The sequence below is a fragment of the Thamnophis elegans genome, chromosome 14 (genome assembly GCF_009769535.1).
Source record: "Thamnophis elegans isolate rThaEle1 chromosome 14, rThaEle1.pri, whole genome shotgun sequence".
Taxonomy (NCBI): domain Eukaryota; kingdom Metazoa; phylum Chordata; class Lepidosauria; order Squamata; family Colubridae; genus Thamnophis; species Thamnophis elegans.
Genome location: NC_045554.1, coordinates 48,515,496 through 48,540,290, shown reverse-complemented (window position 1 = coordinate 48,540,290; position 24,795 = coordinate 48,515,496). Strand labels below are relative to the sequence as shown.

General features: G+C 47.4%; 2 protein-coding genes across 2 annotated transcripts; one reads left to right on the top strand and one right to left on the bottom strand.

Annotated features, from left to right (window-relative positions):
* Nucleotides 1-1,007: 1,007 nt before the first annotated feature.
* LOC116518128 (cytochrome b-245 light chain) lies at nucleotides 1,008-11,180 on the top strand. Its single transcript, XM_032231397.1, has 6 exons — nucleotides 1,008-1,143; nucleotides 3,696-3,765; nucleotides 5,267-5,341; nucleotides 6,675-6,758; nucleotides 7,606-7,687; nucleotides 9,974-11,180. Exons 1-6 carry the CDS (start codon nucleotides 1,086-1,088, stop codon nucleotides 10,154-10,156), a joined length of 552 nt encoding a protein of 183 aa, XP_032087288.1. The 5' UTR covers nucleotides 1,008-1,085; the 3' UTR covers nucleotides 10,157-11,180.
* Nucleotides 11,181-15,675: 4,495 nt separating this feature from the next.
* IL17C (interleukin 17C) lies at nucleotides 15,676-24,438 on the bottom strand. The gene is made up of 3 exons (XM_032231156.1): nucleotides 24,394-24,438; nucleotides 17,042-17,328; nucleotides 15,676-15,928 (listed from the first exon to the last, which is right to left on the bottom strand). Exons 1-3 carry the CDS (start codon nucleotides 24,436-24,438, stop codon nucleotides 15,676-15,678), a joined length of 585 nt encoding a protein of 194 aa, XP_032087047.1.
* Between the last annotated feature and the right edge of the window lie 357 nt (nucleotides 24,439-24,795).

Genomic DNA, 24,795 nt, shown 5'->3' with positions numbered 1-24,795 from the left:
TTTGCAAGGGAAGGAAGGGCTGGCATGGCAGGAGGGCACCCTAAAGGGCCCAACCTTGGCAACCTGAAGACCTGTGGACTTCAACTCCCAGAATTCCTCAAGCCAAGTGCAGGTTGGAGACCCCTGCCCTAAAGCAGTGTTTCTCAACCTTGGCAACTTGAAGATGTCCGGACTTCAACTCCCAGAGTTCCCCAGCCAGCGAATGCTGGCTGGGGAACTCTGGGAGTTGAAGTCCGGACATCTTCAAGTTGACAAGGTTGAGAAACACTGTCCTAACCACTGGTGGGGAATTCTGGGAGTTGAAGTCCGGACATCTTCAAGTTGACAAGGTTGAGAAACACTGTCCTAACCACTGGTGGGGAATTCTGGGAGTTGAAGTCCGGACATCTTCAAGTTGACAAGGTTGAGAAACACTGTCCTAACCACTGGTGGGGAATTCTGGGAGTTGAAGTCCGGACATCTTCAAGTTGCCAAGGTTGAGAAACACTGCCCTAAAGGACCCAGGCCAGGTTCATTGGGGGGGATTTAGAACAGGAATGGGAATGGAAGGAGGGCTGGAAAGGGCCTTGAGCTCCCGATCCCATGATCCCGGACCATCAGCCACAGGCAGATGGGATTTGGAGTCCAGCCACACTTGGATGGAGCCCAATTCCAGCCCTGTCCGACCCCACCCTTGGACCAAAAGCCAGACTTCGGGGCTGGGGGCTTCAAGGGGACGAAGCCTCGCTGCCGCTGCTGCCCTTCGTGCCTTCGCGCTTTCCCCGCAAGAACTCAAGGAAGGGGCGCTTCCCCCGCAGATAAGCCGCCGCTCCGCTCGCCGCCTCTTCCAGCTTCTCCCGTGGAAACGCCCGTGAGGAGGTAGGGGGGAGAGCAAAAGGCCGTCCGGGCTTTCCCGGACCCCCTTCCCAGAGGGGAAGCGCCGTCCGGGCTGCCTGCGGCTGGCGGGGCGCGGAAAGTCCCCGGGGCGTTGCTGGCTGGGCGGGCAGAGGAGGAGCAGGAAGGACGTAGCCGCGATCCCCCCCCCTCCGTTTGCCCGGCCTCCCGCTTGCTTGCCCGGCTGCCGGCTGAGTCGGGGCGGCGGTGCGATGGGGCGCATCGAGTGGGCCATGTGGGCGAACGAGCAGGCGCTGGCCGCCGGGCTGAGTGAGTCTCGCGGGGGGCGCAGCCTGGGCAGAGCGCGGGGGGCGGCAGGAACGGGGAGGGGAGGGGAGGGGGCGCAGGATTTCTCCTTTATCCCCCCCCCCTTTGTGGCTACCCAGTTCTTGGAGCTTTCTCTCCCCCCGCCCCGTCTTTCTTTGGCTACAAAGTGTCTAAGCTTGGCTACAAACTTTCCAAAAGTTTTCTCTCCCCGCCCCTCCTCTTTCCCGTTGGGTAAATAGTTTTTTTTTGGGGGGGGGGAATTAGAACAGGGACCTGTGGAAAGAGGGACCCCCCCCTCCCCGTCTCCTCCAGGCCTTGGACTTTCGAGCCCATCATCCCTGACCAGGTGGGATTTGGAGAGGAGCCACACCTGGATGGGCGCAGGTTCGGCCCAAACGAGGCTCCCGGTGGCTTTGCGTAAAGATGCGACCCCCTCCCCTTCTGCCCCCACCTTCCGTGCGAGAGAGAGACGGGGGGGGGGTGTCCAGGTGCGAGGCAGGTCCAGATGCGGCCCCAGGTGTCTTCGGGGCTGCGTGGGGTGCTTGGCAATCGGCTCTCCTAGCCTGCAAGAATTCCTGGCGGTCGCCTGCCTGGACCCTCAGCCCTTCACCCACCTTTCCCCCCCTTGTAAGGCGGGAAGGAAGAAGGACTCCCCCACCCAACCCGCAAGGGAACGCTCGCCCCCCCCCCCCCAGGGGAGAGAAAGTGGCTTTCGGTTGCAAGCGGAGGAGAGGGAGGAAGTGCACGCACGAAAATAAAGGGGAAGGACGCTTGGAAGGAGAAACGGGGCCCATTGCTGGGGGTGGAAACAGCACGTCCTTTCTGGCTCTTCGGCTCCTCTTCTCCTGGGCCTCAGAAGGGGCGGAAGGAGGGGGCCCAAGCTCCTTTGGGGGGTGGAAAAGAGGAGCATTAAACAAAATGGGGAAATGGGGAAAAAATCCCCCAGAGGGAGAGGTAATTAAAAAAATATTAGACTCTGAAGAAATGAACAGATTGATTAAAGAGAAGGAAGAATCAGAGTATTATAAGATAAGGGGGACGTTTTTATGACTGGGTAGAAGATGAAGATGGGCAAAAAGAAACAGAAAACTGAGTAATTCGGAGAGGAACGTAGAATTATAGGGGAGGAGTTGAATTAAAAGGCAATTGAAATGTAAATGTAACAGCAAGATAAAAAATAGATCAAAAATGATGTCACTGTTAAATAGGATGACATAATGTACTCAGATGACACACTGTAGGATTAATCATGTAGGAGGGCTGATGGGGAAAAAAACTTTTCAAAAAGAAAAGGGGCATAAAACCTTTTTTCTTTTTTCTATCCAAAAGGAAGAGCTTTTGCTCTGCCCTCTATCCATAATCATAGCCCAGCTTCACAGTGGCCAGTTTAACAGACAGACAACTCAAGGCTCTTGCAAGGGGGATTTACTGCTGCAACCGGTGGAATCCACCAAAGATTCCCCCAAACCTTTGAAGGGGAGAGGCAGCCCCAGGGACTCTCTTTTGAAGGAACATCCCTTGGAATCTTGTGGTCCAGCCTGAGTGATGAACTGGACACCCCTCTTGGCCCAGCCGAGGGGACAGGAGCTCACGCCAAGCACGAGACCTTTGCACAAGAACAACCTCTGCGTGGCCTCCCCCCCCCCCCTTGAACCTCTGCAGGCGGAGGAGGTGGAGGGTGGGGGCAGCTTTCACTTCTCCCTTTTGGCTTCTTCCTCCTTCAAAGGGGGCAGCCAAGCAAAGCAGCTGCCTGCATTTCTGCGCCTGCCCTGAATCCGAACCCCACGGGAAGGGGGGAAGGAAAGACACCCCCCCAGCCCAGCCCAGGATCCTGATGCTTCCAGGAGTTTGAATCCCCAGGAAGGCCCACTCCCTTCCATGCCTTACAACTGAACGTTGCAGCACAGAGGAACACGGCTGCCCTCTGCTCCTTTTCATCCTTCCCACCCTCTGTCCTTTAGCATCATGGGACTCGGCTCTTTGGAGGAAATTTGAAATTGAAAATTGAAATTTAATGAATTTATATGGAGGAGGAGGGGGGGGACTGCAGTCCCACCCATCTTTTGCGACCTTCTGAAGAGCAAAATCAATGGGGGAGCCTGATTCACGTAACAACAAGTGTTACCAACTTAACAATTGGGGTGGCTCATTTAATGACCGGCAAGAACGGTCGTAAAATGAGGAAAAGCTAATATAACCACTTAGAGAGGGCTGTAAAAGCGCTGTGAAGCAATATATAAGTCTAATTGCTATTGCTATAACAACTGTTCTCACTTAGCAACAGAAATTTTGGGCGTAAGTTAAGCACTACCTGTAGCCCTGTTTCTTTTGAACAAGAAGATTAAAAGCGAAGTGTGTATATGTGTTAAACATGTACATCCACAATGTTCCTCTTCAGTTGTCAACAAAGATCTGCCGTTTCCCACGGGCTCGGGAGTTGACACCAGTTCCCAGTTTGCTTAATTTTTGGATCCGAAAAGTTCATTGTGGGTAGAAAGTGGAATAATCACAAACCAAAAAAAACCCAACCCCCTTTCTCTCTCTCTCTCTTTTAGTTTTAGTGACCGGTGGCATCGTGGCGGTTGCAGGCCAATTCAAAATGTGGCCGATTGCAGTTTATGCAATGTATCCTTTCGTGAAAATACGGTAATTGTTTAAATTCTATTCCCTTGCAACTGGCTAGGACAGTGTTTCTCAACCTTGGCAACTTGAAGATGTCCGGACTTCAACTCCCAGAATTCCCCAGCCAGCGAATGCTGGCTGGGGAATTCTGGGAGTTGAAGTCCGGACATCTTCAAGTTGCCAAGGTTGAGAAACACTGTGCTAGGACAAATAGCACCTGGATTGCCTATAGCTATTTTAAAGTTATATCCATATTAAAAGGAGTCTGGATGTTAAATTCTGCCTCAGTTATTTGGTGACTTTGGGTCAATCATTCTCAGCCTAACCCACCTCACAAGTTGTTGTGGTGAGGAAAATAGGATGTGTTGGATATGTTTGTTGTGCCTTCAGTTAGTTGTAAAAACAATGAAGGCAGCATACAAATAAATAAATATTCGACACGGAGACTCAACCAGGACGGGGGTTCCAAGACTGAAAGTAGTAAAATTAAGGAAGCTGGGTAGCTTTGCTTCTTGCAGAGACTGGTTGCAAAACTTGGAAGGTTTGTGGTTGAAGAATTTGGAAATGTTGTGGGTGTGAGAGTGAAGGCCTGCTCCCGTTGGACGAAGAGGGTCCAGGAAATTGCATTTCTGTCCGTTGCTGACGTCGCCCTTTGGGGTTTCCGAGAGGAAGCAGAGCGATTAAGGCGAGGCCAGAAGGAGCACAGCTGCATCACGAGGAAGGGAGCCCACATCGGGTGGTTTCAGCCAGGGGTTGTGAAAGAACACACGGGGGAATCTGGGCATGGCGGACAGGGCAGGATTCGCCCCATTGTACCCCATCCGGGTGGATTTTTAGACTGACAAAATACAAGCTGGAGGATCAGCCCCAGACAGTCTTTGGGGACGATTCTGCAAATCATGGCTTTTCCCAGGTTCCACACGGAAGACCAAAGGAGGCTTCTTCCAGGAGAGGCTGGCAAAAGGACGGCTTCTTTGGCCCTCAACAAGGAGCGGCAAAAATGAATCGTGCCAAGGTTTAGGTCCCAGGTATCTACCGCTTAGCCAGCCCAACCCAGCAAAGCCTCTTGGCTGGTCAGAAGCCCCCCTTTTTCTCCCCTTCCATCTCCTTCCCCCCCTAAGAGATGTTCCTAATCCTGTCCTTAGATTGGAGGGGGGAGCAAGCCTTATTTACTTCTTATTTATTTCTTAAATTTGTTTGCTGTCTATATTGCTTTGCTTTGCAGTGACTTTTTCCTTTCACTGCCTGATTTATCTCCATAATATTTCCCCTCCTTGTCTTTCTCCCATGCTGGGGATGGCAGAAACCCTGGGCAGGTGCGGGAAATGGATTCCTGCTGTTGCCAACCACCTGTGGGTCTCAGCTTTCCTAAAGTCAACTGGTTTCTGCCCCAAATGCCTCCTCCCACTTGGAGTTGTTTCTTGTAGTCCTGAACTCTTTTCTTTCTCTGTCTCGGAGCCTTAAAAAGAATCCTTGTTTTTGTCCTTAACCTTTTTGCCTAAAGAGTTGCGGGCGTCTTCGTTTGCTTTCTGGAGTATCCCCGAGGAAAAAGGAAAAAGGGATCTACTCTGGAGAGATGGTGAGTGCTGCGTTTCTTGACTGTGAGAATTTGCAGACCTGGGTCTGGTGAAGAAACTCAGCCTGCTGGGAAACACAGCTTTCTCTAAAACAACCATGAAGCTTCTAGTCCTCATTTTATTTATTTATTTATTTATTAATAAAATTTATAGGCCGCCCAATCCTGAAGGACTCCGGGCGGCTTACAAAAAAAGAAGAAGAGGAAGAAAAAAATAAGAAAAGGACAGATTTAAAATCACAACACATGCATTCGTTCTGATCGGGGCTGGACCTCAACAGTGAGGTCAACAGCCCCAGGCCTGCCGGAACAGCCAGGTTTTTACAGCTTTCCTGAAGGCCATGAGAGTGGGTATGGTCCGGATCTCTGGAGGTAGCTCATTCCAAAGGGTCAGAGCAGCCACAGAGAAGGCCCTCCTCTGGGGGCCCGCCAGCCGACACTGACTGGCTGACGGCATCCGAAGGAGGCCCATTCTGTGGGATCTTATCGGCCGTTGGGAGGTGTGTGGCAGTAGGCGGTCTCGCAGGTACGCTGGCCCTAAACCATATAGGGCTTAAAGGTGATAACCAACACCTTGAATTGAGTCCGGAGACCAATTGGTAGCCAGTGCAGCTCACGGAGGACAGGTGTAACGTGGGTGTACCTCGGTGTACCCAATATCGCTCGCGCGGCTGCATTCTGGACTAGCTGCAGTCTCCGAACACTTTTCAAGGGTAGCCCCATGTAGAGCGCGTTGCAGTAATCCAGCCTTGAGGTGACAAGGGTGTGAGCATACGCAAAAATAGACCTTTATGTTATATCAGGGACGGAAAGATGTGATTATTCTCTACCCCCCTCCCTGCTGCTTATACTCACAGGGTGAACGATGTAAATGGGGGAAGTGAGATCAATCTGGATTGTTTTAAAAGGACGAGTTGAGGGAATCTACAGGGTGAGATGAGGTTAGCTGGCCCTCCTGCATTCCTCAAGACAAGACGAAGGGAAGGGAAGAAGCAAGGAGACGAGATAAGGAGAAACTTCCTAACAGTGAGAACCATTAATCGGAGCAACCACTTGGTTCCAGAAATCGTGGGTCTCCATCACTGGAGGTTTTAAAGAAGACACTGGACAGCCACTGGTCTGGAATGGTGGAGGGTCTCCTGCTTGAGCAGGGGGTTGGATCAGAAGGTCTTCAAGGTTCCTTTCCAACTCTGGTATTCTATTATTATTGTGAATCTGATAAATGCACGGAAAAGGGTGTGTTTTTCGGAGTGTCACAGAATGCTTCTTCCCTTGAACTCAGCGTCTAATTCTGTGCTTTCTTCTTCGGCTGTCTCTTTATTTTGATTTCTCGCAGCGGCCAGAAGTATTTCACAGCGGCTGTGAAGACTTGTGGACCCCTGACGAGGAATTATTATGTCCGGGCCATTCTCCACGCATGGTAATTTGCACCCCAACCATTTTCAGACTCGGACACATCCACTAACCCAGGGCAGGGTTTTCAGCTGCAGCTCTCCTGCTCAGGCCCTGAGGTTGCGGATGTGAAGGTGATGGAGGGTGGAGATACTCACAGGTGGTCCTCAACTTGTGGCTGGTTGCTTAGCAACAACTTCAAGTTACAATGGACGCCCCCCCAAAGCTATTTATGACCCAGTTTCAAAGTTATGACGTTCCTCCCCCCCACAGTCATATGACTGCTTTTTAATAGCAATAGCAATAGCAGTTCGACTTATATACCGCTTCATAGGGCTTTCAGCCCTCTCTAAGCGGTTTACAGAGTCAGCATATATTGCCCCCAACAACAACAATCCGGGTCCTCATTTCACCCACCTCGGAAGGATGGAAGGCTGAGTCAACCCTGAGCCAGTGAGATTTGAACTGCAGAACTGCAGTCAGCTGAAGTAGCCTGCAGTGCTGCATTTAATCACTGCGCCACCTCGGCTCTAAGCCACATTGATGGCCATTTTCCACATCTTGTGGCCACATGACTGAGATTTATGACAATTTCCCCCCCAGAAACAAATGTTAATGTCCAGTTTTCTCCACCCCCCACCCCCCACCCCCAATGCTCCACTTAATAACTGCTGCAAAAAAGATTGTAGAATCAGGTGCTGGCTGGGTGTCAGTTGGTGCAGCTGCCTTTGGAAGCTGATTTGATAGCATTGGTCACTTCGGGTTTTCTGGCAAGCCAAACGCAAACCTTTCCAAATGAAATAGTTGTTCTCCCAATCACAGGGGCTGCATTCCTAGCTAACCCTTTTCTCTCCTTTAAACGTTTATTTTGGCAGTTTAGCCATTCCTGCAGGATATTTGCTAGCCACCATCCTTGGCACCGTTTGCCTGGCTATAGCAAGTGGCATCTACTTACTGGTAAGTGGCTGTCAGATTGGCATATAATTGTGATTCCCACAATCATTTTTCATCTCTCCTCCTTCTGAAAGAGCGAAGAACATTTTTATAGAGGATTTTGGACACAGAGAGAGAGATTAAAATATAAGAATATATAACACTGTGAAGTCACCTGAAGAAGACCCGTTTTCCCTTTGTAAAAAAAAGATCTTCTAATGCTCATTAATTAGCCATTTAAGAGGAAGTGGATTGTCCAGGTAAACTGGGGATTTTTACCTTTGGCAGGTAAGGAAAAGCCTTTGGCGGTCGTCTTTCGCCATCTGCTGGCTGGAACGGCTACGACATTTAAATAACGACTTTTTCAATATTTTGAGCCCACTTTATCATACAGTCTTTAACTAATTCTGTTTCGGAATCCATCTGTACTAATACATTGTATATTCTCTTTATATGCATTAAACTTTGATCTCTTATTTGTTTAAATATAAGTTATCCTCGACTTGCATGAAACCAATTTTTTTTTTAAATTGTTGTAAATGTGTTTTTATTTTCCATTTTCATTTCGTACAGTCACATATATACTGTGCAGAACCGGGGCCTTATAACATTAAACAATAAACACAGCCATTCCTCTTGTCAACAATACCCCCCAAAATAGAAAGCCAATAGTACCCTTCGACCCCCCATACACCCTTTCTTTCGCCCCCCCTCCAACTTTCCGTCTTCCCTCCATCCTTCCCCTCTACCCTACTTCCCCTCCCCCTCTACCACACCTCTCTCCCTTCCTTCTCACCCTCCCTCCCTTCCTCTCTCCCATCCCTCTCTACCCCTCTTTCTCCTATCCCTCTACTCCTCCCTTCAGTGTATTTCTACTATCTATTAATATATTCAGCTTGTCCTATTTTTACAGTGAAATTAAAGAGCAACAGTATACAAGTGCAGTCGCGTTACTATAAAATCTAACACATACTATATATCCCCCCTCCCCCCCTAACACCCCACCTCCCTCCCCCCCCCCCGACTTCCCAGAGCCCGTACACGGTATAGGTTTTTAACAAATACAGTCTAAAATATATTAAGACAAAGGAAATAAAAAAAAGAAGTGAATAACATCTCTGCATGAAACCAATTTTTAATGTTGATAATGTTGGATACATGGGAAAGAATTTGGGTAAGAAATGTAAAATTTACACAAGCCCAAAACTTGAGAGAAAACTTTTATAAGATGTTTTATAGATGGCATTTGGATCCTAAAAAGTTGGCTTCTATGTATCCGAATCTACAACCCAAATGTTGGAGATGTGATTCTCTTGACATTTAAATAACGACTTTTTGAAGACAATGTGGTTACGAATGTGTTTTTGGTTTCACACAGGTGTAAGAAATGAATACGTACATATTTGGGTCTAAAATGATATTACTGTTCTGACCTAGGCTTGTCCTGACAAAACCCCTTTTATTAAACGAATGTGAATTCCTCTCATTCTCATTCAGCAAAGGCCCGGGAAACAGTCTCTCAAATAAATATTTATGACCACAGACCTTATCTATCTTGGAAAGCTGCCACGTTAATATTTTTCCAAATGAGATGCTGTGCAAGGAAAGGCTTGGCACAGAGTCTCTGAGATTCACGGACAGATCTTCACACTCCTGAAACGAATCTAATGACCAAATGAACGAATTGTTTCCCGCAAAAGCCCCCTCCCCTTTCGCTCCTCTTTTATTTCCTATGGGAGGGGCCATTCACCTTCCACCTGTGACTTTACTCCCAAGTCTACCCTGATTTCTGAGCTGTTCTTTTCTTCTGGCAGCTCTGCGCATGTGCACACTGGGAACAGGCTCCAGCTGTTCCTCTGCCTCACTGCTGTCTAGCTCCGAAGGCACCTGATCACTGCCAGATGTCCTCGGCCCTGTCTCTGCCTTCGATGCAGAGCCCTCGTCCGAGCTTTTCCCAGCTTCCAGGACCGTCCCATGCTCCTCCCCAACTCCTCACTGTCCGACTCTGTTGCCAGCTCCACTGGCTGCTGGTGGGCCACCACAATTAGTCAAATTAGTATTTGGTTGGTTGCATTTCCAAACCAGCTTGAACCCAATGAATAAATGATGAAAAGCAAAAGTTTAAGCTGGGGAATTCTGGGAGTTGAAGTCCAGAAGCCTTAAAATGGCCCCAGGTTGGATACCCCGAGTGTAGATATTTATCTCATTTGCATTTTCCCCCAATTTCTTCCCTATACTTTATTTTGTTTGGGTTTTTCCCAGGTGTTGAAAGTCAGCATTTCCTAATTTCCCTCTGGTTTTGTTCTTCAGGCTGCCGTGCGTGGCGAAGAGTGGCGGCCCATTGAAACGAAGCCTCAAGAGCGCCCCCAAGTGGGAGGCACCATTAAGCACCCCCCCAGCAACCCACCGCCCCGGCCCCCTGCAGAAGCCCGGAAGAAACAAACGGAGGAAGAGCCAACTGGCCAAGACAACCCTATTGAAGTGGTTCCTTAGGAGTCTCCCCCATCAGATAGACTGCAGGCGGAGGAGGAGGCTCCACTTCTGCTTGACCAAGGCATGGGAGACACACCCCGGGATTGGAACTCGGGCCAGATCTTTCCCAAACAGGAGGATGTAGCTCTACCTGAACTCCTGCAAGCCCCTTGGGGGGGGGGCTTCTGTGGTCTTTCTCTTAGGCTTCCTCCCTTCGTCCCCCCCTGCTGACCCCCCCCCCCATGAATGTTTGAAAGAGGCAGGGCCTGCATGCCAATAATTGCCATGTCATAAGTGATACTGAGTTTAAGCCCGAAGGATGAAAAAATGGAAATTAATACACAAGGTTTTCTGCGGCTGGGTGTAAACTTGAAAAGATATAAAGAAAAGGTGTCAAATTTGAAATGCTAAAATAAAAAGGGATTGCAAAGCTTCCTGGATCACATCAGACTTGGCCACACCAGCAAAGTTCTTGGCTTCGTTTCTCCCCCTTAGAAGATATCAAATTGCTCCTATTTGGGGGTAAAGCACCCCCCCCTTGTGTCTCCCCCATCCCTCTCCCCCAGGTCTTCTCTCTCTCCTCTTCCTTCCTCCCTGTCCATCTTATTTGGTCCCCCCAAGTTGTCCCACAAGAGTGCAGGACTTTTGCACTCCCCCCTTCTCCGGGGTCTTCCCAGCCACTCTATGGCTTCTGCCCCCTTTCCCCAAAGTTTTTGCCCCAAACCCTTCGCTTCCCCTTGGCTTCTGCTCTTAAGTCCTTCCTGGCATCTTTTTCTCCGTCTCGTTTCAGCGCTGATCAAGTCTGCCTTTTCTCCTTTTCAAAGGGAATCAGAAAGAACCTCTCTCTACAAATCGTGTATCGGGTTTTAGTGAAATATTCCCAGAGGCATCATTTTTAATTGAATGAATTAATCTTACCACCCCTTCCGTGTTTGCTCCTGTTTTACCTGGACGTAAAGGGCTTTATTAAATTCCTCAATTTAACGTGTGAAGTCTAACTGCCCCCTTGCTTGTCTTAACCAGTTCAATAAACCAGTTTTGAGGATGTTGTGGTTTTCATTTTGCCTTGGTGCTTTAACTTTTATCCGTTTGCTATAAAAGAATATCTTGCCCATCCAGCCAGGTTGAAAGTGGCTGAGAAATCATCATAGTTGCCATGATCAAAACACCCCCAAAATCGCAACCCCCCCCCCCAGCCTTGGTGTCTTTAAGGAAGAGGGGGGGACCAAGAGCTGCCACTTCTCTCTGAAATAGCAATCGCAATAGCAGTTAGACTTATATACCGCTTCATAGGGCTTTCAGCCCTCTCTAAGCGGTTTACAGAGTCAGCATATCGCCCCCAACAATCAGATAGATGATTAGATAGATAGATAGATAGATAGATAGATAGATAGATAGATAGATAGATAGATAGATATAGATAGATAGACAGACAGAGATATATAGAGAGAAAGATAGATAGATAGATAGATAGATAGATAGATAGATAGATAGACAGACAGAGATATAGAGATAGATAGATAGATAGATGATAGATAGATAGATAGATAGATAGATAGATAGATAGCAATAGCAGTTAGACTTATATACCGCTTCATAGGGCTTTCAGCCCTCTCTAAGCGGTTTACAGAGTCAGCATATTGCCCCCAACAATCAGATAGATGATATAGATAGATAGATAGATAGATAGATAGAGATAGATAGATAGATAGATAGATAGACAGACAGAGATATAGAGATAGATAGATAGATAGATAGATGATAGATAGATAGATAGATAGATAGATAGATAGATAGATAGATAGATAGATAGATAGATGATAGATAGATAGATAGCAATAGCAGTTAGACTTATATACCGCTTCATAGGGCTTTCAGCCCTCTCTAAGCGGTTTACAGAGTCAGCATATTGCCCCCAACAATCAGATAGATGATATAGATAGATAGATAGATAGATAGATAGATAGATAGATAGATATAGATAGATAGACAGAGATATAGAGATAGATAGATAGATAGATAGATAGATAGATAGATAGATAGAGATAGATAGATAGATAGATAGATAGATAGACAGACAGACAGAGATATAGAGATAGATAGATAGATAGATGATAGATAGATAGATAGATAGATAGATAGATAGATAGATAGATAGATAGCAATAGCAGTTAGACTTATATACCGCTTCATAGGGCTTTCAGCCCTCTCTAAGCGGTTTACAGAGTCAGCATATTGCCCCCAACAATCAGATAGATGATATAGATAGATAGATAGATAGATAGATAGATAGATAGATAGATAGAGATAGATAGATAGATAGATAGATAGACAGACAGAGATATAGAGATAGATAGATAGATAGATGATAGATAGATAGATAGATAGATAGATAGATAGATATAGATAGATAGATAGATAGATAGATGATAGATAGATAGATAGCAATAGCAGTTAGACTTATATACCGCTTCATAGGGCTTTCAGCCCTCTCTAAGCGGTTTACAGAGTCAGCATATTGCCCCCAACAATCAGATAGATGATATAGATAGATAGATAGATAGATAGATAGATAGATAGATAGATAGATAGATATAGATAGATAGACAGACAGAGATATAGAGATAGATAGATAGATAGATAGATAGATAGATAGAGATAGATAGATAGATAGATAGATAGACAGACAGAGATATAGAGATAGATAGATAGATAGATAGATAGATAGATAGATAGATAGATAGATAGATAGATAGATAGAGATAGATAGATAGATAGATAGATAGATAGATAGATAGATAGATAGACAGACAGAGATATAGAGATAGATAGATAGATAGATGATAGATAGATAGATAGATAGATAGATAGATAGATAGATAGATAGATAGATAGATAGATAGCAATAGCAGTTAGACTTATATACCGCTTCATAGGGCTTTCAGCCCTCTCTAAGCGGTTTACAGAGTCAGCATATCGCCCCCAACAATCAGATAGATGATATAGATAGATAGATAGATAGATAGATAGATAGATAGATAGATAGATAGGTAGATAGGTAGATAGCAATAGCAGTTAGACTTATATACCGCTTCATAGGGCTTTCAGCCCTCTCTAAGCGGTTTACAGAGTCAGCATATTGCCCCCAACAATCAGATAGATAGATAGATAGATAGATAGATATTTTGATATAGATAGATAGATAGATGATAGAGATAGATAGATAGACAGACAGAGATATAGAGATAGATAGATAGATAGATAGATAGATAGATAGATAGATAGATAGAGATAGATAGATAGATAGATAGATAGACAGACAGAGATATAGAGATAGATAGATAGATAGATGATAGATAGATAGATAGATAGATAGATAGATATAGATAGATAGATAGATAGATAGATGATAGATAGATAGATAGCAATAGCAGTTAGACTTATATACCGCTTCATAGGGCTTTCAGCCCTCTCTAAGCGGTTTACAGAGTCAGCATATTGCCCCCAACAATCAGATAGATGATATAGATAGATAGATAGATAGATAGATAGATAGATAGATAGATAGATAGATAGATAGATATAGATAGATAGACAGACAGAGATATAGAGATAGATAGATAGATAGATAGATAGATAGATAGATAGATAGATAGATAGAGATAGATAGATAGATAGATAGACAGACAGAGATATAGAGATAGATAGATAGATAGATAGATAGATAGATGATAGATAGATAGATAGATAGATAGATAGATAGAGATAGATAGATAGATAGATAGATAGATAGATAGATAGATAGATAGATAGACAGACAGAGATATAGAGATAGATAGATAGATAGATGATAGATAGATAGATAGATAGATAGATAGATAGATAGATAGATAGCAATAGCAGTTAGACTTATATACCGCTTCATAGGGCTTTCAGCCCTCTCTAAGCGGTTTACAGAGTCAGCATATCGCCCCCAACAATCAGATAGATAGATAGATAGATAGATAGATAGATAGATAGATAGATAGATAGATAGATAGATAGATAGGTAGATAGGTAGATAGCAATAGCAGTTAGACTTATATACCGCTTCATAGGGCTTTCAGCCCTCTCTAAGCGGTTTACAGAGTCAGCATATTGCCCCCAACAATCAGATAGATAGATAGATAGATAGATAGATATTTTGATATAGATAGATAGATAGATGATAGAGATAGATAGATAGACAGACAGAGATATAGAGATAGATAGATAGATAGATAGATAGATAGATAGATAGATAGATAGATAGCAATAGCAGTTAGACTTATATACCGCTTCATAGGGCTTTCAGCCCTCTCTAAGCGGTTTACAGAGTCAGCATATCGCCCCCACAGTCTGGGTCCTCATTTTACCCACCTCGGAAGGATGGAAGGCTGAGTCAACCCTGAGCCGGTGAGATTAGAACCGCTGAACTGCAGATAGCAGTCAGCTGAAGTGGCCTGCAGTACTGCACTCTAGCCACTGCGCCACCTCGGCTCTTCAAATCATCATAGTTGCCATGATCAAAACAACCCCAAAATCACAAACCCCCCCCCAGCCTTGGTGTCTTTGAGGAAGAGGGGGGGACCAAGAGCTGCCACTTCTCTCTGAAATGATCAGCCCTGCTCCCCTGTTAGGAATAAAGCCACCTGAATCAGCTGTTTTCAGTACAGAAATAAAATCTTTATTAATGCAGGGAGTGCAACCCCCAGGAACAATAAATATTGTATCACATTACAATAAATACATATAAATAATCCAATAATTTAAATCACTTTGTAATACAAGAGGAGAGCAAAGGTCATTGGAACAAGGAAATAAATGGGGGGGGTCTCTTGTCTGAGCATCTGTGAAGCTCGGACTAGAGAGCCACCTGGGGCAATATAAGGAAGGGGCCTGCTTCAGTCCAGCCATAGCAGCCCCTGGGGGCTTGGGAGGGGGGGGGAGCCAGCCATGTCCCAGTCCACCTTAGGGGTAAAATGAAGGCCGAACCTCACATCCACGCTGTGAGACACATCCAACATCTCTCTCCTGTGAAGGAGCCCTGCAGGACCTCTCACCGTGCACCAGGAGGCAGATCAGGGCTAGCCCGGCCTTAGTGCCAGAATGTTGGGGTGCTGGGGTGGCCCTGGGACCACTAAGAATACTGGCCCCCCCAAAAGGGACACAAAGGTGTAGGGAAGGCGGCTTCTGCAAATCGGCCCAACTTTCCTCAGGAGTAATAAATATAATAACTTGGAGCATTTGAACATCTGAAAAATACGTTAACATAAATACAAATAAATAATAAAATAAATCCTTTTCATCTTAACAAAGGCTTTTTAAGGAGCTTCTGGCTGGGTGGCCCCTCGAGGGGAGGGGAAGGGGGTCCAGGCCTCCACTCGTCCTCTCCAGAGGAAGGATGTCTCAGCCACCGGCTGCTAAGCACCAATGCTTTAAAACAAACACAACTATTCCGGATGACGCTGGAGGGATGAGGGACGCGGACCGAAGCCCCCAGGACCAGCCTAGGGTTCTGCTCAGCTGCTGTATTGCGGGACGGCACAGGTGCAGGCCACGGGCACGTTGATGTAATCCTTCTCGAAGGTGAACTTCTCCACGCTGCCGCCGTTGTGCGGGCAGGCCTTCCGGCGAAAGACCGTGGTTCGCTGGAAGACCTCCACCGAGTTGAGGTCGGTGGTCTCCTGGCCATCCTTGCTATTGATGCAGCCTTTGCAGCTGCACCTGGCGAAGGCCAGCTGGCGGGGGTACCGGTCTTCATCTTCATCGATGCTGTGGAACAGAGGAAGAGGAAGGGGGGGTTAGAAGCCGCCATGTCTCCCCTCCCCTGCCCAAGGAATCCTGGGGACTCTTTGCTGAGAAGTGGGAACCGGAGAAGGAAGGCGAAGAAGGCTGGAGAAGCTTTGTGGGGGGGAGGATGTGCAAGAGAGCCCCTGTCTGGTGGGAAGACCTATGCACTGCTGGATCAGGCCAACCGCTTGGGAAAGGGAGGACTCGTTTGTCCCCCAACATCCCAGGAGGAGGCAACGCTCCTCTTGGTGACATGATGTAGGGTCTCCTGCTTAGGTGGAGGCTTAGAGTAGTTGACCTACAAGATCCCTTCCAACTCTGTCAATCTGTTAATCTTTCTCCGTCCTGAGCCACGAGATCCCCAAGGAGATTCCATCCGTGACCCGTCAAAAGCGCGTTCCACAAAAGCGCGGTCGACAAAATCGCGTATGTGACGTCATCACAACGCGATGAAAAAGATCGAAAAATTGAAATAAAAATTAAATTACAGCAAGCCGATTCACATAAAGGTAAGCGTTAGGTTAAGGGTTAGGGTTAGGGTTAGGTTAAGGGTTAGGGTTAGGTTTGGAGCGTTAGGGTTACGTTTAGCGTTAGGTTAAGGGTTAGCGTTAGGTTTTTCGTTAGGTTAAGGGTTAGGTTAGGGTTAGGTTAGGGTTAGGTTAGGTTAGGTTAAGGGTTAGGTTTAGGGTTAGGTTTGGGGGGGTTAGGGTAAGGTTTTCGCTTTATTTTTACATTTTTCGATCTTTTTCGTCGCGCTGTGATGACGTCACATACGCACTTTCGTCGACCGCGATTTTGTCGTCCGCGGTTTTGTGGTGGAACCGATTCCATCACCCAAGAGGGCCAAGCCATCCCGGGCGTTGTTGGCCTCTGGAAATGGGGTGGTGAACCCAGGGATTCTTAGCAACCATCCCTTGTGAAGGTCTTTAGAGACACTTGGATGGCACCCCAACCAGGAAAGGGGAAAGGTCTGGGCTGGACCAAGGAGGAGCAGATGGAGGGCAATCCCAGTTTGTCCCCTGCCTTTCCAACATCACCCCATGGCTTCCCAGTTCCCCAGCTGCCTCCCCCTCCTCCGTGACGCAAGGCCCTTACTAGTATGTCCAGGGAGAGATGGAGCGCTTGTGCAGTTCGCCGCTCTGCATGTCCTGGACCTTCAGGCCGGGGCAGCTGTGGCCGTGGTGCCTCCGTGCCCATGGGCGGCTGCCCTGCTCATCCTGCAGGAAAGGGACCAGCTGCACGCAGTCTTGCTGTCCCAACAAGGAGACCCAGTTCCGAAACTGCACCGGGATCGGGTCGTTCCCCAGTTCCTCCGCGGTGAAGCACTCCCTGTGCTTGGCATCTGCCCAGGCGAGGCACAGAAGGACGACCAGGAGGGACCACTGGAGGGAGCAGAAGGGAGGTTAAGGGAGGCTCTGGGATCTTCCACTTTCCCCTACTCCTTAATAGCAATAGCAATAGCAGTTAGACTTATATACCGCTTCATAGGGCTTTCGGCTCTCTCTAAGCGGTTTACAGAGTCAGCATATCGCCCCCAACAACAATCCGGGTCCTCATTTTACCCACCTCGGAAGGATGGAAGGCTGAGTCAACCCTGAGCCGGTGAGATTTGAACCGCTGAACTGCAGATAGCAGTCAGCTGAAGTAGCCCGCAGTGCTGCATTTAACCACTGCGCCACCTTGGCTCTATCTATCTATCTATCTATCTATCTATCTATCTATCTATCTATCTATCTATCTATCTATCTATCTATCATCTATCATTGATCATCTAATCTACCTACCTACCTACCTACCTACCTACCTACCTACCTAATTCTATTTCTATTTCTATTTCTATTTCTATTTCTATTTCTATTTCTATTTCTATTTCTATTTCTATTTCTATTTCTATTTCTATTTCTATTTCTATTTCTCTATCTATCTATCTATCTATCTATCTATCTATCTATCTATCTATCTATCTATCTATCTATCTATAGCAGTTAGACTTATATACCGCTTCATAGGGCTTTCAACCCTCTCTAAGCGGTTTACAGAGTCAGCATATCGCCCCCAACAACAATCCGGCTCCTCATTTTACCCACCTCGGAAGGATGGAAGGCTGAGTCAACCTTGAGCCGGTGAGATTTGAACAGCCGAACTGCAATCAGCTGAAGTAGCCTGCAGTGCTGCATTTAACCACTGAGCCACCTCGGCTCTTTCCTTTCCCCCAGCAGAACCTCATTCAGGATTAGTGAGAGGTTATTTCTTTATCAGGTCAACGGAGAGTCCATCCAGATCATGGTTGTCCCAAAGGTGTTTTTTTTCCCCCTCTCCAAAAGACAATTAGAATTTCTTGGGTTTTTTCCTTGAAAATTCCTTCTCATACAAGAAGCTTCTTCCGTTCTCAAGGGAAAAGCACTTTTTGGACTATCAAGTGTATAACAGAGAGGAGCATTTGCCACCTCTGAGTGGACCAACTGTTGCTTGATTGATCCCCATTCCCTGAGCTTTGGGGTCAGGAATTAAACCCCAAAGATTCTCTCTCCAGTGGGAGGTTGAGAACCCTCCAAACCCAATGAATTTAAAAGACATTTTCTTATCCACATGTGAAGGGAAGGCATTCCAGGAAGCCTCTGCCCTTGGCACTCTCTAGAGAATAGCCTCTGCTGCTTCCTTTTGTGCCAAGCAACCATAACATTGTTTGGCAACTGAAAAGAAGCCAAGATATTTTTGTGGCCAAATAGCGTCAACCTGAGTTTTAGGCGGCTGGCAAAGTGAGATGCTCTGCCTTTCGAAAGGCTGCTTCCCGAGAGCGACGGATGAAGAAGGAGAAGGAGGAGCTGCCTCCTCTCTGAAGACTCTGCCTCCCGTTTCCACTGCCCTCTGCGCCCGCAGCCCTCGGTGCCTTAGCCGCCCCTGGAGTTGAGCATGTGCCGAGTGCTTGAAGCACATCTGAGCACCTGCCACGCCACCGGCAGGTGGGCAGACCCAGAGGCCATCCGCTCCTTGCTGCCTTTGCTGGCTAATTGCCCAGAGTCCCTGGCCAGGTGTCTGACTGGCCCCGAGGCATTTCCTTCGCACACCTGGTGGTGGCAGAGGCTGCCTTCTTACCATCTCGGCTGAGTTGTCGGGAAAGAGGCAGAGAAGGATGCTCGGAGTCCCTTTTCGGTTTCTCAGCTGCCGCTCCGAGTGGAGAAGTCCGTTGCAGGGTGGATCTGAGACACCTTCATACCTGCCTCCTGTTATATACCCAGAGATGTTACCTGTCTGGAAACTCCAAGTTTTTTTTCCCTCCCCCCTTTGGGGAAATAGTTGAGTGTACTATTTCCTCCTTGGCCTATGCAATCACTCTTGCGAGTTTCTCACTTTTACTGGATGGCTAACACGGAACCTAACCAGGTTTAGTGGCTTCCTTAAAAAAAAAAAAAAAAACCTTATTGGCTTTCTACTCTTCCAATACTTTATTTTTATTTTTTTTAAAAAGGACATGTTTTTATTTCTCAGAGTCCAATTTCCAGAAGCTGAAGTACACAAGTCTTTTTTTTTTTAATAGAAATTTTTTTATTTTTGTTACATAGACAACATAATCACATAACAATAGAAAAAGAAAGGCAGAGGGAAAAAAAACACACAAAAATAAAGAAAGACAAAGCCCATCATCCCATGCAGTATGTCATTTGATTACAGGTGTTTTAACCTTTATCATTCTTATACATTCATTGTTTCATTTAATAGATTATAATTTCGTATCGTTTCTTATTCCCCTGCCTGTGGCAGTCCATCCCTACTACATTTCCCCCCATACACACACCCCGTATCTCTCTGTTATATATTTAATAGACACCACTATAACCTAGGATAAAAAAAAAAAAGGAAAAAGCACAAACAAAAAAGAAAGAAAAAAGAAAAAACCATCATCACATGCAGCATGTCGTTTGGTTACAAGTGTTTTAACATCTACATCTTCAAATAATATTTACGGTCTCAAATGTACACAAGTCTTAAAGTTGTTGAGGTTGGAACCCCACCTTTAGTTCCTTACAGAAAACGAATTAACTTGCTATTTTAGTTTCTATTTAATCTTGGCTTATCCTGGGGGCAAAGGGGTGTTTCTGTCTCAAGTTGCCCCAGACTTCTGTTGGGGTGCTCTGCGGACAACTTCCCCAGAGGGAGAGGAAGTGCACGAGACGTGTGATGGGCTACAAAGGCAGCTCACAATGGAAGGAGATTCAAGGAGACTGTTGGTTTGACGAGATTTCTGTCTCAGCCTCCCCCCAACCCAAGACTTCTGTGAAACTCAAAAGCCTCCATATTTTGCAATGAAGCGATGTACCGAATTCAATATTGGAAATAAACCTCATTTAGGAATCAACCTAGCCAGGGGGTTGGACTAGAAGACCTCCAAGGTCCCTTCCAACTCTGTTGTTCTATTCTATTCTGTTCTGTTCTGTTTTGCTCTGCTTTGCTCTGCTCTGCTCTATTCTATTCTATTTTCTATTCTATTCTATTAAGTCACAATTTGAAACAGACATAGGGGGAGTGGGGAGAACCTCCCCTGAGATTTGAATAGATTGGATGGTTACAAAGCTGTGAGCAGATCTCCCGGAGCCCCTGAGGACCAGGGAGAATCTACTCTATAGGGCAAAAAAGGAAGTGGAATGGAAAGCACCAGGGTATTTAGCAACAGAGACTCGCTAGAAAAAAAGAAGAAGAAGAAAGGAAGCAGGAAAAAGGATGGAATTGGGAACAAGGGAGAAGCAGGAAACATCCAGAGTTTTTTTTCCCCCAACTGTAGATTTCCCTGTAAAGGGATTTGTGTTGTAGCTCATGTTTAAGACTAACACTTTTTGGTAGTTTCCACCCATCCCCAAAAGCAACAACGCAAAGGGCAAATTAAAAGTGTTTGTTGGATTTAGAATAGAATAGAATAGAGTAGAATTTTATTATGTGTATGCCGCCCTTCTCTGGGAGGACTCAGGGCGGCGAACAATTCAAGGGGGAAAAAGGGGAACATAAAAACAAAATACAAATAATAAAAGTAAACAACAGTCGCACAACCATACATGTCGAGAGGGGAGGGAACTCATCACCCCCAGGCCTGCCGGCAAAGCCAGGTTTTGACGGCTTTTCGGAAGGCCTGGAGAGAGGTGAGGGTCCGAATCCCTTGACAGCCTGTTCATTCCCAAGGGGGTGGGAGCCCGTTTCCAAGTCTCTGCAGAAGATTCCTTTGATGTTTCCCCTCGACTAGTCTCTTAGTGGAGGCATAGACTCTCTTGGGGGCCAAGCAGAAGGAACGGAGGCTCCCCTCTGAGGTCTTGAAAGGAAGGGACGAGAGGAAATCTCTCCAAACTGCTCCCTCCCAAAAATGGTTCCCTTCCTTCCCCCTGGGACGCGTAAGGGAGATGGTTAGGCCAACGACGATAAAGGCTTGGGAGCAAAATCCACTCAAGGCTACTGAGCCTCAGTTCCTTCGCTTGGGAAGAGGTGAGCTGGCTCAGCTTGACCAGGAAGAAGGGAAGAATTTGAATAAAATGCACTAAAGTGGACTTCCTGTTTCAAGAAGGTTTTGTGGGCTGAAGGTAAGGAAGGAAAGGAAAGGGAGTGGGAAGCTCTCCAGTCCGCTGAGCGGTGGCCAAGCTGACATGTTATCCCCAAGAACACGGCTAACATCCAAAGCTGGCTAAGGAAGGCTGGGACAGGAGAATCCCTCAACGCCCCACAGGGGGTTTTCACTCTGACCCAACATGGGGGTTGATGGCTTGGAAATGATGGGTGAATCGGCCATTCTGGTTTGGCAAAGCGAGGGAGCTTAGAACCAGAAAGGAGCAAAATCCTTGGCCGGAGCAGGGAATCCCCCGGGAAATGACGGGACAATCATCCGCCAGGAATGCTCCGATCTCTCCTTTGCTGAATCTGCCCCACTGGGTAGAAATGGGCTCTTCCCCAGGCAATGGGGAGGAGGAAGAGGAGGAGGAGGAGGAGGAGGAAAACGTCTTTTCTTTTTCCCACAACGGAGAAGGAGAAAGGAGGAGAGGAAACCATCCCTTAGCGCCTGAAGGCAGGACAAGGAACAACAGGTGGAAACCAATCAAGGAGAGAACCATCCTAGAACTACAAAGAAATTGACAGTGGAACAGAAGTTGCCTCCAGAAGTTGTGGGTGCGCCATCACTGGAGGCTTAGAAGAAGAGATCGGGCAGATATTTCTCCGACGTAATATAGGGCCTCCTGCCTGAGCAGGGGGTTGGACTAGATGACCTCCAAGGTCCCCTTCCAACTCAGTTACTGTTACCTCCAAGGTCCCCTTCCAATTCTCTTATTCTGTGAGCGTGATGTCTGAAGCCATCTGTGAACAGAGTCCAGGAGCTGCAAACTCCCGCCAAGGGGTCTCTGGCCTGTGGGTGATGCTGCCTGGACAAATCCCAGGCTGAACAGCCCCCCCCATGCGAGAGGCAGATTTGCAGGTTCACCAATCGCTCTGCTAGAAAGAGCCCAATTACGGCATCCTCTGCCAGGGGCTGTGCCAGGACCAGCTCATGCCACGAATGAGAGAGCCTGCCAAGCCCGCTTCTGCCCACTCTGAACTTTCCCTGATTTCAAAGAGAGCCACTGCCTGGCGGAAGGCTGCTGGGGGTGGGGGCAGCGCTTCATGTGCCCCCTCCCTCGTGCCTGGCAGGATGGCCTCCTCGGCTGAGTACGTTGCCGGCAACCTTCCCTCTCTGCCTGGTCCTGATGTTGGCAGCTAGAGGAGGCGCGCGTGAGTGGCAGAGGCCGAAGGGGTTAACTGGGTCGCGGGGATGTTGAAACTGGGTGAAAAGGCAGAGCAGGTGTCCAACGGGTCATGGGACCTCTGAAAACCGGCTACACACGTTCGCTTTGTCTCTCTCTCTCCTGTCATTATCTTTTGTGTGTGTTTGTGTGTGTCTGCGTGTGTCATTCCCTCCCAAGCACATGACAAGCTGCTACCTGCCCACTGCAGGGAAAACCCCTCCACGTGGCTTGGAGAGCGTCATTCTGCCCCACCAGGGGGGGACGGAGGGAGCAGGAAGAGACTTTGCCAAAGGACCCCAACAGTCGCCAGGGCCATGGGTGGGTGGGTGGGTGGGTGAGACAAGAGGAGCTGGGCTGCCAGGCCAAGAGGAGGTGGCTAGGTTGCATTGGGACATCTTCCCAGGCCACCCTGCCCTAACCGACTCTCTCCCCACCCAAACTGGCTGGGAATTAGGGGCATTGGAGTCCCAGGAACTCCATCAAGAACTCCAGGTTGAGGAATGACCTGAATGGCTTCTCCGGAGCAGCTGTGCTGAGGATTCTCCTGGGGGCTCCTCCCCGGGATCTCCTCCCTCCAGGCACATCTGGCTCTGCGGACGCTTGTCCAGGAAAGCTGGGGGGGGAGTTTCCAGGAATGGCTGCAGAATTCCTGGATGGGACCCATGCGAAGTGCATCCAGCAGCCCTTGGCCTTCGAAGACCCTGGATGGGATCCAAGCCCCCTAATTACCCTGCCAGTTTATTCCAGGCTCTGCTGATCTTAACCAGAAGGCGTCTGGCAGCAGCTTTACCAACTGATGTATTTGGTGAATAAAAGCTTCTGCCTTTTAATCATTTTTTTTTTTAAATAGGAAAAGCTTCTTCCTGACTCCTGAGTTTTGGCTACCAATGTCCAATACGGTTCTTCTGCAAGGATTATCACCATTTCATTTTTCATTTCATTTTATTATATTTATATGTTGTCCTTTTCCCCCGAAGGGGACTCACCAGATCTTTTCTTTCCTTTCCTTTCTTCCCTCTCTCCCTTCGTTCCTTTCCTCCCTTTATTATCCTCAAGGCAGTGAACATATCCAACACACCTTCCTCTTCTGATTGACCCAACAATAAACTTGGTTGACTCAGCCTCCCGTCCTTCCGAGGTGGATAAAATGAGGACCCAGATTGTTGGGGGCCAGAGACCGACTCTGTAAACTGCTTAGAGAGGCCTGGGAACCACTGTGGAGCGGCATATAAGTCTAAGGGCTATTGCTATTTCCCTTCCCTCCTTCCTTCCTTCCTTCCTTCCTTCCTTCCTTCCTTCCTTCCTTCCTTCCTTCCTTCCTTCCTATTAGAATGCAGTATTGCAGGATAACTCTGCCCACTGCCATGAGTTCAAATCTCGCCGCAAAGAGTTTTGGAGGCCCTGTGTTTGGCTCATGTCTTGTCTCTCTTGCGGGCTAATCTGACAAATAATGTAGCAAAATCGCCTCGTGATTTATTTATTCATACTTTATTAATCACCAGGAATGTAATTATTAGTTGCTTTCCTCTTGTCCTTAGCCCAGCCCACCTCACAAGCAGTAGCCCTTAGATTTATATAGCGCTTTCCCAGGGCTTTCCAGCCCTCTCTAAGCAGTTTACAGAGTCGGCTTCCGTCCCCCACAATCTGGGTCCTCATTTTACCCACCTGGGAAGGACGGGAGGCTGACTCAACCTTGAGCCGGTCAGAATCTTCTGACGCTCGATCTTCGACCTGCATGGGCTCAGAAGACCCGGCTTGCCCTCAGGTGGCCTGGGGCACCGAGCACGTGGGGGCCACCCTCCTGCGTCTCTGGGGAAAGCGGCATTGCAACAGGTGTGAAAAAGAAATCTCTGGGCAATTGCTCAACCTCTGGAACTGGGCTTTTTTGCATGGAGGCCGCTGGGGGATTCATGCGGACGGAGCTGGGCTCCGCAGCCGCTGCGGTGAGACACTCAGCAAACACGAAGGCCAACGGGAGCCGCTGGGCTTTTCGTGGCTCCTGAGCCTTCCTTGCTGACCTCTCTGGACTGGAAGAGACCGTTTGGGCCTCTTCAGAAGGAGACCTTCTACCCCTTTGCTGGGGGGGGGGGGTGT